General features: G+C 48.6%; 1 protein-coding gene across 3 annotated transcripts in view; it reads right to left on the bottom strand.

Moving 5' to 3' along the window:
- Positions 1 to 13,397, bottom strand: part of MVB12B (multivesicular body subunit 12B) — a 75,521-nt gene that overhangs the window by 34,716 nt on the left and 27,408 nt on the right. Inside the window, exon 8 of one of the 3 annotated variants that reach the window (XM_039730538.1) lies at positions 11,666 to 11,728. The exons of the other annotated variants lie outside the window; for them this stretch is intronic. Coding sequence (XP_039586472.1) covers positions 11,681 to 11,728 — 48 coding nt within the window. The 3' untranslated portion in view covers positions 11,666 to 11,680. Of the gene's footprint in view, positions 1 to 11,665; positions 11,729 to 13,397 lie in introns of those variants that run through there. 3 annotated transcript variants of the gene reach the window in all.

The raw sequence follows: 13,397 nt of genomic DNA, 5'->3' as shown, positions 1-13,397 counted from the left end.
GAGTTTATACACCTTAACTCCCAAGGAAGTAACAGCTGTTTCTGCATTAAGTCCTCACCATAAGCTTTTATAGCTTTGGATTTCTTTATTGCTGTTTTTGCATAGCCTTTTACACTAGAATTTTCAATTTCTGATATTAAAAATATTTAAATAAATAAGTAAATCCCTTACAAAATGTTTTCCTGCACGACTGAAAATGAAGAACTGTTAATCCAAACCAACAAAAAACCCAACACTGAGTGCACTACTACCACCTTTAAAATTTAAATGACCTTAGATTTCAGAAAGGGCTTTCTCTAATGCTGCAGAACTGTTCCCATTTTCCCCAGACCTGAATGCTAACAGAGTGTTTATCCTTTACCAAGAAGAGGATCTCATAAACCAGCCTACAGCAACACCATAAAACCAGCAGAGCTCCCCTGCTTAGAGAAAACTTGATTTTCAGCTAAATGGCACCAGAGGAATCTGAAAGCAGATTGAGAATGGGGGGCTGGCACAGAGCTCAGGCACAGCAGCACTTGGAGGGGAGCCACGAGCCCCTGTCAGGTGTGGGCAACACAGGAGCCACCACAAGAGCCACTGAGCCCAGTGGGCCCCCAGCTCAGGGGAGCTCTGAAGGCCATTCCACTGAGGCAGGAGAGCACAGCCACGCGCAGTCTGAGCCCAGCCTGGGGCACAGGGACTGCTCTCTGCAGCAGACAGGACGTGCTGCTTCCTGGGGGCTGAGCAGCCACGGGGAGCTGGTGGCACGGCGTGGTGCCAGCCAGGGCAGGCTGGGGCCAGGCCACCCGCCCTTGGTGCCCTCTGCAGCTCCTGCCAGGCACACAGCTCTGGCTCCCAGCCGTGCCCCTCTGCCTCTACCACTCACCCCGGTGTGGGCTCTGCAGCCCTGAGCTGCAGCCCTGGACACCGCACAAACCAGGCACGCTGTGCCCTCGGCACAGGGGAACCACTCAGAAGCATGAAGAAATGCTTTCAAACAGTTTGCAATGCATCCAGAGAGGGTGTGAGCTTTTCAAACCAAACCAGCTCTCCACGATGCTAAGCCTCCTATTGCTGTATTTCTGTACACAGAGATTTAAACAGCAACCTGAACAGTAAATGTGAGGGTTCTTTGTGCTACAGCACACCGAGGCCCATATGGAGCCACACCACATCACTGATGGCAAAACCTCCGGGCCAAAGCCAAAGCAGCCTTTCCTGACAGCTCCTGCCAAGCCAGCTGCAACAGGGAACCTGCAGCTGTCCCAGCTGTGCTCCCCAGCTGCAGACACCAACCCAACACACACACAACTTCTTTGTGTCACACAGAGAAGTACAGAGGTGCAGGCAGGGGCACAGGCAGGGCACAGGGCTCAGCTCTGCTTGCCCAAGGCACGAGCCCAAGCTCATGAAAGCCCCAGAGCACTTCATGTGGCTCTGGGGCAGCTGCACTGCAGGTCCTGTGGCTGCTGGGCAGCAGGAGCTGTCCCCAGGGCTGTCGTGGGGCACAGCCAGCTGGGAATGCCCAGCCCGGTGCCCGGTGCCCGGACTGGCCAGGCAGCAGGGTGGCAGCAGCACCAAACCACCCAATGCCTGGTGCACTGAGTGGGACAGCAGGGGCCTCCTGGGCTGGGGAAGGAACCTCTGCCTTGGGAAAGGTTTACAGCTTTCCTGTTCCTCTTGAAATGACTTTGATTAAAAAAACAGACCTGGACTAAATTTTCATTTTTGCTAATTTGATTGTCAGCCTTGATTTTCTCCGTTTCCTGCATAGCTCATGACATGGCACAATTAGTTCTTTACTGCTAAGATCAAGCCATGAAAACACTTGAAAAAGTACCCCTGGATTTGATTATTTTCTTTTTTAAATAAAGTGAAGGTTAAGTACTGCATGGTGACGCCTAAGGAGCACCTCAGCACTGTGACTCCATCAGCACCAGAGAACATGGAGAGACTTCAAACAAGCTCTTCAAATTGCAAGTGTTTAGGAGCTCTTGATTTTATTATTTTTTAATAAAATGTCCCCTTTGAAGTCTCTGCACCACACTAAACTTCAAAGATCACACCTTAGCATGTGCTGTTTCCAAGCCACAACCCTTAATTAATTAGAGCAGAGCAGATACAAACCAGGGCACTCGCATGGGGCTGAGGCAGAGCTGGGACAGGGCCTGCTTAGTGATGGGGAGGCAAAGGCAAAGGGAAGGCAAAGGGAAGGGAAAGGCAAAGGAAAGGCAAAGGAAAGGCAAAGAGAAAGGAAAGGAAAGGCAAAGGCAAAGGCAAAGGCAAAGGCAAAGGCAAAGGCAAAGGCAAAGGCAAAGGCAAAGGCAAAGGCAAAGGAAAGGCAAAGGCAAAGGCAAAGGCAAAGGCAAAGGAAAGGCAAAGGCAAAGGCAAAGGAAAGGCAAAGGCAAAGGAAAGGCAAAGGGAAAGGAAAGGCAAAGGAAAGGAGAGGCAAAGGAAAGGCAAAGGCAAAGGCAAAGGCAAAGGGAAAGGAAAGGCAAAGGGAAAGGAAAGGCAAAGGAAAGGAGAGGCAAAGGAAAGGCAAAGGCAGGTACTCCTCCAGCATCCGCTCTCGGCTGTGTGCTGAGGAGAAACCCAGACGCTTTTCCATTCCCTTCAGCTCTGGCTGCAATGACAGACTCCTTGGAAGTCATTAAACATGTAATGTCTGTCTGCCACGGCGGCCGGGCAGCGCAGGCTGCAGCAGCAGTTGCAAAAAGCATCTCGGGCAGCCCCACAATGGCCGCAGTGTTCCCTGGCCAGCAGCTGTAAATTCCTGCTGCTTGATGAGAGAAACATCCACACAGCTTCCAGGGCTGCAGGCAGGGGCAGGGGTATTAAATCCACAGGCTGCATATTGTTACAGTGTCTGGCCCCGGAAGCTGTCTCCTCAGCTGAGCCACCTATGGTGTGAGGTGGGATTTGCTGCCACTGTGACAGTGCCAGGCTCCCCGACTCTCCGGACAGCAGCCAGGGCAGTGCCAGGGGCAGATGCTCACACTTGCAATGGTGCTGTGATCCTGCCCAGCAGCACCCCACACCCTCCAGCAGTGCACTGAGTGACCAACATCTGTCCCACAGGACTCCCACGGGAGACAAAGGTGCACAGTCCTCTCTTGACATGGTTTTGGTCTAAGAGACTCAAGTTATTTTTAACACACAGCAGCTTTGTTTCCAATTAAAGCAGGAGAAAGAAGCTAGATCAGCTGCCCTGACAGCACCGTGCTCTCCATTCTGCACGCATGCCTCCAAGTTAGTGCGAAGAAATCCTGAGCATGGCTGGGAAGGATGTGGGGATGCCCACCTTCTGCCCTGGCGCTCAGTGACACCCAGAACACGCTCCCACATCCCACGGAGCATTCACCCAGCCAGAAGAGCCTCACACACCCCCAAAGCTGAGGCCTTCAGGGCTGCAGAGCATGGCACAGGGCACAGGCACTGCCCGGCTGCAGGGGAGGTCCCTGCTGCTGAGGCTGGGGGCCAGGGCAGGTGCCCTCCTCCTCCTGCCAACAGCCAGCACAGAGCCACGGCCCTGCCCAGCCAAAAGCCCTCCTGCAGGAGGAGACCCACCGTGCCACGCGGGATCCACATCTTCTAACGGGATTTAATTTTTAAGTGCTCAAAAACATTACTGGAGCCACATATTTCTATCAGGTAAATTTCATTTGCATATGCAAATGATATCTAAATACTCTGCACCATTAATATGATCAGTAATTACATAATAATAGTCACCAATCTCCACACACATCAAACTTACAGTTTTGTAGCTATTAAGGAAACTGTGCTTTGTAATTAAGATAATCTTCATTTCCAGATGCTAATTAACTATATAATAATTAGCTTCTTTTGCTAATGCAAATTAAGTATTTTCATCCTTATTGGTAAAAGAGTTGCTTATCACTTAAAAAAGAGACAACCGAGAAATAATCCCTCCTCCTCCTTAAAGGTGAAAAGGTAACTCCATCTTTCTCAGTCTCATTTGTGGATGTAAATTAGCCCTGATTAATCAAATCACAGATTAATGTGCCCATCTTGTAGCACGGCCAGTGCCTGGCGCGGCCCCCGGCCCTCGGAGGATGCGGATGCCCGTGGCACACTGAAATCCCCGGCTCCTTTCCGCGGGTGCTGGCACTGCAGAGCCCTGCCCGGCGCAGCGGGGAGCGGCCCCCAGCCCAGGCAGGGCACACAGTGCCACCCAGCCCGGCTGGGGAGCATGTGGCAGTGCCACCCAGCCCGGCTGGGGAGCATGTGGCAGTGCCACCCAGCCCGGCTGGGGAGCATGTGGCTGTGCCACCCAGCCTGGCTGGGGAGCATGTGGCAGTGCCACCCAGCCCCAGCCTGGCAGCGCTGCCACTCGCGGCTGCCACCGGCGCCCGCCGCGGCACGGCCCGGCCTTGGCGCAGCGCATTCATCATCTGCTAAACCATTCCACCCACTCTGCACCACCATTTGTCATTAATTATGCTAATCAGCACACCATTACTCTCCGATGACACCACGGCACTTATTAGCCAGTTATGGTTTTTCAAAAGCACAGCTCATTGTGTATGTGAGTGCTGCGCCTGCATTAGCCTACAGGGAAGAAATGTCCAATTATGAAAAGAAAAAATTTGCTATTATCTCCCTCTAACAAACCAATTTAGTAATTATAAAAGTCTCTGAACTCAGAAGGATTTGTTAAGAAGAGCTGAGTGATGAAACCAGAGAATTTTCTTTGCAATAACTTTCTGAGTTGGAATTGAAGTGACAACAGAGAATGAGCAGTTTTTATTATCTTAATTACAACTCTTGCATCTTCACTTTAGATGATCAAGAAGCAGAATTTATCTAAACACAGACCCATATTTGGCTCTTCCCCTAACCCATCTGATTTGTTTACTTTAACAGATATGCAGCCAAATGTCAGTAAAATGTCACAGACCCTGAGACGGGCCTGGCCAGCTCCCAGGGCACAGCTCTGAAACGTGGATGTGATGATGCAGCAGCCACACACCCAATGGCACCCACGCAATGGCACCCAGCAATGACACCCACTCAATGGCACCCACGCAATGACACCCAGCAAAGGCACCCAGCAAAGGCACCCACACACCCAAGGCACACACCAGGGTGGGGACATCGCCCCAGGAGCCTCAGGAGCAGGGACACCGCCCCAGGAGCAGGGACACTGCCCCAGGAGCAGGGACTCCACCCCAGGAGCAGGGACTCCACCCCGTGCTGACACAGATAAAGGGATGGCCCTGGAGAGTCCCTGGAAAACTGGCTGTGTTGGAACATCCAATTCCTCCACAATTCCTATGTTGATTTGCCCACTGCAAGGAGACACCACTAGTTTTAGAAGCTTAATATGTGTTAAGAGCTCATTAATATCATCAGAGTAAATGGGCCTATTAAAACATCTTTAAGCAATATCTGAACATACATCTCCCTAAACTATATTTAATGACTGTACTTAAGATACATTATATGAAAGTCTTAATGAGACATTAGATAGCATTTTGAAGATTAAAATTAGAGAATCCATATAAAGTATGTCCACTTAATTTAGCCTTAAGCTACACTGATGAAATACATTACCACCAAATTATTACTTCATTAGAACAAATATTTTCTAATAATTCCTGATTTATGCTATTAGTTGTCTCCATATATATTGTATATTCAAATCTATATGTACATATAAAAGGATACACAAAACAGTTTTCTAGTTCAAGAGATGGGAGAAATTCTGAGCTTTCTAACAGCTGAGTTAATTACTTGTCTTTTTTTTCATAAAAACATGCACTCTTCATAACAGTCCATTTATGGTGCCCCCACTTATCCATGAACCAGAAATTCTGAGCTTTCTAACAGCTGAGTTAATTACTTGTCTTTTTTTTTCATAAAAACATTCACTCTTCATAACAGTCCAGTTATGGTGCCCCCACTTATCCATGAACCGTAAGATCATTTTTACACATTTGCTGTTCTGCTTTTCAAGGATCAGAAGGGTGCCCTGGGCCTGGCCCCTGCAGAGGCTGAGGCTGGTGGCAGTGCAGCCCCCAGGGCGGGTCCCAGCCCGGGGCTGAGCAGGACCCTTGCCCTGGGCTGCCCGTGGCCTGCCGAGGGCTGGGACCTACCAAAATTCACCCAGGGCCTGAGAGGACCTGTGGACAGACCTGCAGCAGTGCCCACGGCCACGGGACACTGCCCCCAAACAACTGAGTCACTGCCAAAACAAACCGCAATCAACCTATTAGCAAGAGGGTTTTATGTGTGGTTTATTTTGTATAAACTGCTTTTCATTAGATAAATGAAGCCCAACAACCTTTACAAATGTTCTCAATTATGAAACGATGCCATTGAGATATCCGGGTGGTGATAATCAGGGAAAACACCAGTGACATCTCCTGCCTGGAGCTGGAACACGCTGCCTGCATGGCTGCTCCTCCCAGCCCCATCCCTCCCAGCCACACCAGGCATTTACTAACTCCTGCTTTATTTCATGGAATCTGTAGCAACAAGACTATTTGCATTTGTTCTGCCCGAGCCTTCTATCCAAAAGAGCAAACATCTCATTGTAACAATTTTGCATTTTTAACGGTGCGAATTAAGCATTCTTCATAAATAACAGCCTGGTTTGCTGCACTGCAACTCCTTTTTATTAGCAGCACAGAAATGCACAATGAGCAACGTGTTCTATTATTCTTTGTCAAACACAGAATGCTACATTAGAATAACTCTGCTGGTCAATGTAATATAGTAGATTAAATTCAACTTCTGTGCAAAACCCACTGTAAAACAGCATGATAAGAAGGCTATAAAAAATTTAATTTTACTCCAAACTCCATCAAAAAAAAAAATGGTGTGAAAAGTAATTTTGCATAATCAGTACACGCCATCTGGAACAATTAACTGATTTCTATAGAACTATGAGGATCAGTCATATCTGCTTATTAAAGATCAGAAATTATACAAGTAATAAATCCTTGAAAAAACTAAGCGTACTCCTGCCTGTCAATGCTATTTTAACTTCAAATACTGAAGAACGCCTGATAAGGCTGAAAAGAAGAGATTAATATATGCAAATTACATCCAGCATTTAAAATCCCCAACAACTGTCTCTGGTTTTCTGTCCCTTATTGCTGCCTTTATGTTTTATTCATACACCAACTCACCTGTCACTTCATAAGCTATAATATTATGGGGGGTATTATTAAACAGCATAAAGCCAAGCTTTAATTGGAAAGCTTCATTGCATTTTCCAATTATTTGGAGTAAATTAAAAGCAGATGCACATAGTTTAATAAGGAGTCTAATATCAGTTCCGGGAAATCAAAATTCATTGTCATTACTATGCTGTGATAGTTTTGCAAACTGTACTCAATTTTGGAGGTTTTGAAAAGAAAATCTGTCTCTGCAATCTGTTAATTGTCATTCGGTTAATAACTGTTTAAATATCCAAACCTCTGAGCGGCTCCCTATTTAAAAAAAATTAAACTCTGGCACTCGGCAAAGCAAAACAAACACAGAGCAGGCCACCCCAAGGTTGTGCTCCGTGGGAACGGTGCCAGTCCCACAAGCCCATCCTCCTGCATCAGCCACTGGCCCTCACCCAGAGCTGCTGTGGGATGAGGGCACCCCTGTCCTGGGATCCACATCAGCCCAAAGAGACCATCACCCTTCCCTCCATCAGCCTTCACCCAGTGCTGCTGTGGGGCATGCAGGGTGAGGGCAGCCCTGCCCTGGGATCCACATCAGCCCAAAGGGATCATCACCCTTCCCTCCATCAGCCACTGGCCTTCACCCAGAGCTGCTGTGGGGCATGCAGGGTGAGGGCAGCCCTGTCCTGGGATCCACATCAGCCCAAAGGGATCATCACCCTTCCCTCCATCAGCCTTCACTCACTGCTGCTGTGGGATCAGGGCACCCCTGTCCTGGGATCCATTCACCTCAAAGGGATCATCACCCTTCCCTCCATCAGCCTTCACCCAGTGCTGCTGTGGGGTGAGGGCACCCCTGCCCTGGGATCCATTCACCCCAAAGGGATCATCACCCTTCCCTCCACCCCGCTGCAGATGTGCTGCCAGCCTGTGCCCGGTACACCTGCTCATACATAATTCATGGATCCAGGGTCCCAGCCAGCTGATCCTCCCAGCAGAGAGCCAGCAGCCTCCTTGGAAGGTGGTGTGTGAGCTGAGGAGCAGAGGGGACACGGCTCCCGCGGCCGCCTCCGCGCCAGGCCCACGCGAGGGCAGGGAGCAGCCAGCCAGGCCTCCAGAGCTGAGGAGCAGAGGGGACACGGCTCCCGCGGCCGCCTCCGCGCGGGCAGGGAGCAGCCAGCCAGGCCTCCGGCTCCCCTACCAGCACTGACAGCAGCACAGCAAAACAACCAACGGCACTTTGGACAACAGTAGTTTCATTATAAAACTGTCTGTCTAAAAACGTCACCTGGGAGAGGACGCATGGCTCCATCACCCCCCTCTGGGGCTGCTGCCCCAGCACAGCCTGGGGCACGTCGGGCACGCTGACACAGCACACCAAAAGGGTCTGTGCACCACGGACGGGAGAATTCCACAAGAAACACACTTTCTGAATCTCATTAAGTATAGTATTAAGTAACACACTTCCCTTTCTGAAAGATGCAGCTGCAGCATTTTACATGAGACTCCAGCCTCCCTGAACTGCTGGATATTAATAGAGTCTTTCATAGCTGGAAGATTATCCAGGTCTCTTAGTCCAAAGACTGGAAATTGCAATAGGGTAAAGAACAGGCTGACTTTAATCTCAGCTTCAGGAAAGAGGTTTCAATGCAGAATAAAGCTTGTGTCACAACTTGTCTGGCTTTTGGACCATCCTGATTAAAATTCAGTGTCACAAAATATATATTTAGCTACGCTTCTACTCTTAAAAACACAAAGAGCGTAAGTGAAGGGATGGGGACCGACAGTAAGATGCAGCACAGGACCTCCCCTTCCAAGACTGGGGTCTCAAAACCTTGAACATTAGAGGCAATTGCAGAACCACCAGGAACTATGCTAGAAGATGAAGATAAAAGCAATCCTTGTGCACTGATCCAAAGAATACAATCTCCCTTTTTTTTCCAAAATTACCTGTTTTAGTGAAGTAAACGCACTGTGACAAGTGCATAATTTAATTATCTACAAAAAATAATGATGCAAAACAATAGTTTGTAGAAATAAATTATTAACCTCTGATTAAAACACCTGTCCTATACACAGAAAAGTGCTACTGTGTCTTTTAAAAGGAAACAGGCAGCTAAGGAAGTGGCACATGTGGCATTTTGCAACAAGGAAACCGACACATGGGAACTGAAATATAACAACATCTGAATTTAGAATGACCTCTGAAAGAGACTTCTTTTGTCACTAGCAAAGTAAAAAAGAAAAAAAAAAGAGGGGGAGTGTGGAGTAGATCCCCCAAGGCATTTCCCAGTTGAACAGGGAATCAGGAAGCAAAGTGCTGTCTCGGGAGCAGTGTGTGAAGCAAACGCTTCCCACGGCACTGCCCAGGGAGATGACACCTGCCCCCCTCCGAGAGCAACAGAAACGCAGCTCGGTTTCCTTTCCAGGAATCCACTGGCTTTGATACTTTTCCAGACCATTAACATCAGTTTCCACTCTCTGCTGCCTCCAGAGCTGGATTAGAAACCTGTGTGAACGCCAAACGCCGCTGCAGTGCCCGCAGGAGCAGCCCATCCTCCTGCAGACCCAGCCCAGCCCAGCTGGGCCTCCTGCCACGGCCGGAGCCCGGCTCCCCTCGCCCCGGCTGGGCTGCACCAGGCTGAGCCCCTCTGCCCCTCCCCAGCAGGCTCTGCCCTCCCTTCCTGCTGGGAACGCTCACCTGTGACCCAGCAGGAGGAGCTTGGACTGCAGCCTCTGCTCACACGTCCCTCTCCAAACTCTCAGACCACAGCTTGCTCTGACCTTACACAGAAAGGGTCTTAAGGAGGGCAATAAATATTTAAACATCATAAAAACCTATTTCTATATAAATATAATAAATACCCATTTAAGCAAATATTTACCTCCCTAAGGTAATAAATACTGGTGTGTGACTCCAAAACAAACAAGGCAGAGCTGTGCAGGAACTGGCACCTGTAGGAGCTGCAGAGGGAAACCTTGTCCTTGATGGCATGCTGGCACACACTGCAGCCAACGCCGCGCTGGCAGCGGCCGCACTTCCCTTCCCTGCTCAGCCCAGCTTCACAGGAAAACACCTCACCCAGTAACTTGAGATCTATCCATAAAGTGCTTAAAGACCACAAAACAGTACCTTTAAGGTAGGAAATACATGCAAAGGCATTTCAGCACCAAATGACTGCTGGACAAGCAGCAGGTGCTGCGGTCCCGGTCGCAGCACGGGCGTTCCTTTATTGGAAGATAAAGCGTGTTATGTTTTTTGGGATCTGACATCTAAGCTCCAACCCAGAGGACATAGCTTTTCTCCTCTTAAAGGGAATGAAAACCTTCACCTGCAGCTCAGCAAGGTCTTGAACTGAGCTGAGAATGCTCCGGGTGGTGAGAAACGCTGTGCTTCTGGATCCTGTTTTATTTCTAAGGATTAACATGACCTGAGCACGGATGCCCAAACTTATGGATGACATATGAGCTAACACCATTTCTTAAGGTACTTGCACAAATATTTTGACTGTTTTGGGCTGAGAGCTGGCAATGTTATTTGAAAATACTACCAACAAACATATACCTAAGTATGTTCTGCTTTTGTTCTACTGCTTTCCCAGCACAGTTTCCATATTTAAGTGTTCAAAAGATGAACCTCAGTCCCACCCAAGGAGAACTTATTATCTTGTTATCTCCAAATTTCTGCCAGAATAAATATCCTTGGAAAGGTTCATATGACTGAAGTTGGGTTTCTGGCTATACAGCCAGCTGCAGCAGGATCTGGAAGTTCATACAATTGTTTCCTGCACAAAACTGGTGTAAAGAGGCTTTAATTGCTTTATGCACACATTCTGATGGGGTTGTACAGACTGATAGACTCCACACAACACAATTTTTATCCCAGTCAGAGAACAGGCCAAGAGATGGGCTGAGATTGTTCTGGAGTCAAATGATACAAACTTGTCTGCTGCTGCCCCAAAACACATCTATCTGTAATACAGCGCTGAAGATGGCCACAGGGAAATTTCAGTGGGAAAAAAAAGACAACCCTGTCCAGCAGAATACACAAATCATCGGCAGCAAGGGCTGGAACCCACTGCTCAGTAACTCCAGAGTGCTGCCGTGGTGTTAGAGCCCATCCAATTAAGTGAGGCCTGCAGAATATTTACACTCCTACATCTCTTGGTTCCTGAAAGGGTTAAAGCTTATTATTAGCATATAATTTACAGGTCCCTTCTCCCAGGAAAGAAATAATGCACGGTAAATGCCACATTCGTTTTAATAATACATGTTACAGTCTGTGCCCAACATCTGCACAAAGGTAAAGCAGACAGATTTTTTTGACATGTCCCACTCTGCCATTGAAACACAGGCTTTTTGTTTTGTAAGTGATGGAAGGTTTAATCAAGAAAGCAGGCAATTCATCAATCGAAACAAGGCTGCTCACACTGCCCTGACAGCACACACATGGTTTTATACAGAAGAAACCTGGCCACCTGTCAGCAGCACCTTTTACATCAGGATATACAAATACACTGGGTGATCAATCCTCCAGCTCTTCCCATTCATTTCTTCATTTTCTTATTGTATTTTTCTTTATGCTAGATGTTGCCCTCATTCTCTGCAGGAATAGATGGGAGACAAGGCAGGCTATGGCTGTTTATACACTATCATAAAAATTTATATACCCTTAGAGTGACTTATTTCCCTTCTATTTGAGTACCATTATTATAAATAATTTTTCACTTCATTGAGGAATTTTCCCTGTATGTTATTATCTGTGCCTGCCTGCGAGGGCTGCCTCTCCCTCACTGTGCTTGTGCCTCTGATAAGCCAAAGCAATATGCTGGCAGAAGATGCTCAAGTCTGAAATGAAGGCAGTATGTAGTCACAACAACATCTTAATTAAACTGAAGGCCATGAGGAAAGACTGTGCTGTGAAATACTGAGCCATGTCTGTCAACAGGTCTGTCTGGAGCGAGGCATTCTTCTTCCAGCAGCTGCCTGCCCCAGCATGCACATTAAACCTGGCAGCTCCTCAGCATCCTGCTCCCAGCAGCACCCACAGACATTCTGCACACCATCTTAGAGCTAATTCTGCCTTTTGGGCTGGGGTGGGACGAGGGAGGCTGCCGGGCATGAGGATGATGCCAGCAGTGCCAGTGCTGCACTGCCGTGGCTCGTGACAGGCTCTGGGCACTGATTCCCTACCTGCACCCTGCCAGGGACTCACTTAGTTTGTGCCAAGAGAAGTCTCCTTAACTTTCAGGTGACCCAGTGTGTCATGGCCAAGACTGGCAATGACAAAAGACTGGTTAAAAATTGTAATTACTGCTTTCAGGACCATTTTTTCATTGACTCCAGTTCTGTGCAAGCAACAACCGCATTACACAGCTCAAGGGGTAATGGGCAGTTCCAGTGGGGATACAGTCATTCTGCCAAAATGCATTTGAGATACAAAGTAGGATCGACAGCCAAAATTCATTTTATCTTCCCCAAACATGCTGAACCACAGCTGGGAGTGCTGCTTCCATCGAACACTGAGAAAACCTTGGCTGGCTATAGAGAGCAAAGAGAGACCACCCTGCAGCTCTTCATCCTACCCCCATGACAGCCCTCCCTTCCCAAGCAGCTCCTCCTGTGCCCACGGCAGGCTGAGGCCATGCTGAAACTGGAAGAGACTGCTCATAATGGCTTTTGTCTCCCTCAGCAGCCCCAGGAGCCCCTCTTCTGAGCTGGGAGCCAAGAGAGGGAGCCCACAGCCCGTGCGCAGCAGAGGGGCACCCTGTGTGTGCTGGAGGCTCAGCTCTCCCCACCCAGCACGCACAGGGGGAGCTGGCAGCAGCCCAGGCGTGGCAGCCTGCTCCTAAATCTCCTGTTGCCATGGCACTGCAGCAGCACTGCAGATAGCCCAGAGCGGCTGCACACGACACCGACGGAACAGGAAACTTGGGAATGGCTCCCAGAGCGCGTCTGGGGCTAATCCACCCCGAGCACACAAAGAGAGCTGTCACAGCACCTCTCTGCAGCTGCTGACAAGGCAGCCGTGGGCAGGAGCTGTGCACAAAAATCCTGTCAGTGCACAGGATGTGTCAAATGACAAGACCCTTTCTCTGGAAAGAACTCACAGCTGTAATAGCCATTACAACACATGCACAACTCATAACCGTGTTTCTGGAGGAGAATGTGCAATTGGAGGAAAAATAAAGAGTTATATACTTGAAAATGTGCTCAAGCAAACATGAAGATCTAATGCCCTGTCTAGTTCTACAAGGCCTTGTTTTGTGCTC

This window comes from Passer montanus, unplaced genomic scaffold, assembly GCF_014805655.1.
Source record: "Passer montanus isolate IOZ18808 unplaced genomic scaffold, ASM1480565v1 scaffold73, whole genome shotgun sequence".
In the NCBI taxonomy this organism is placed as follows: Eukaryota; Metazoa; Chordata; class Aves; order Passeriformes; family Passeridae; genus Passer; species Passer montanus.
The sequence above is the reverse complement of the archived record's forward strand: the minus strand, read 5'-3'. Positions and strand labels throughout refer to the sequence as shown.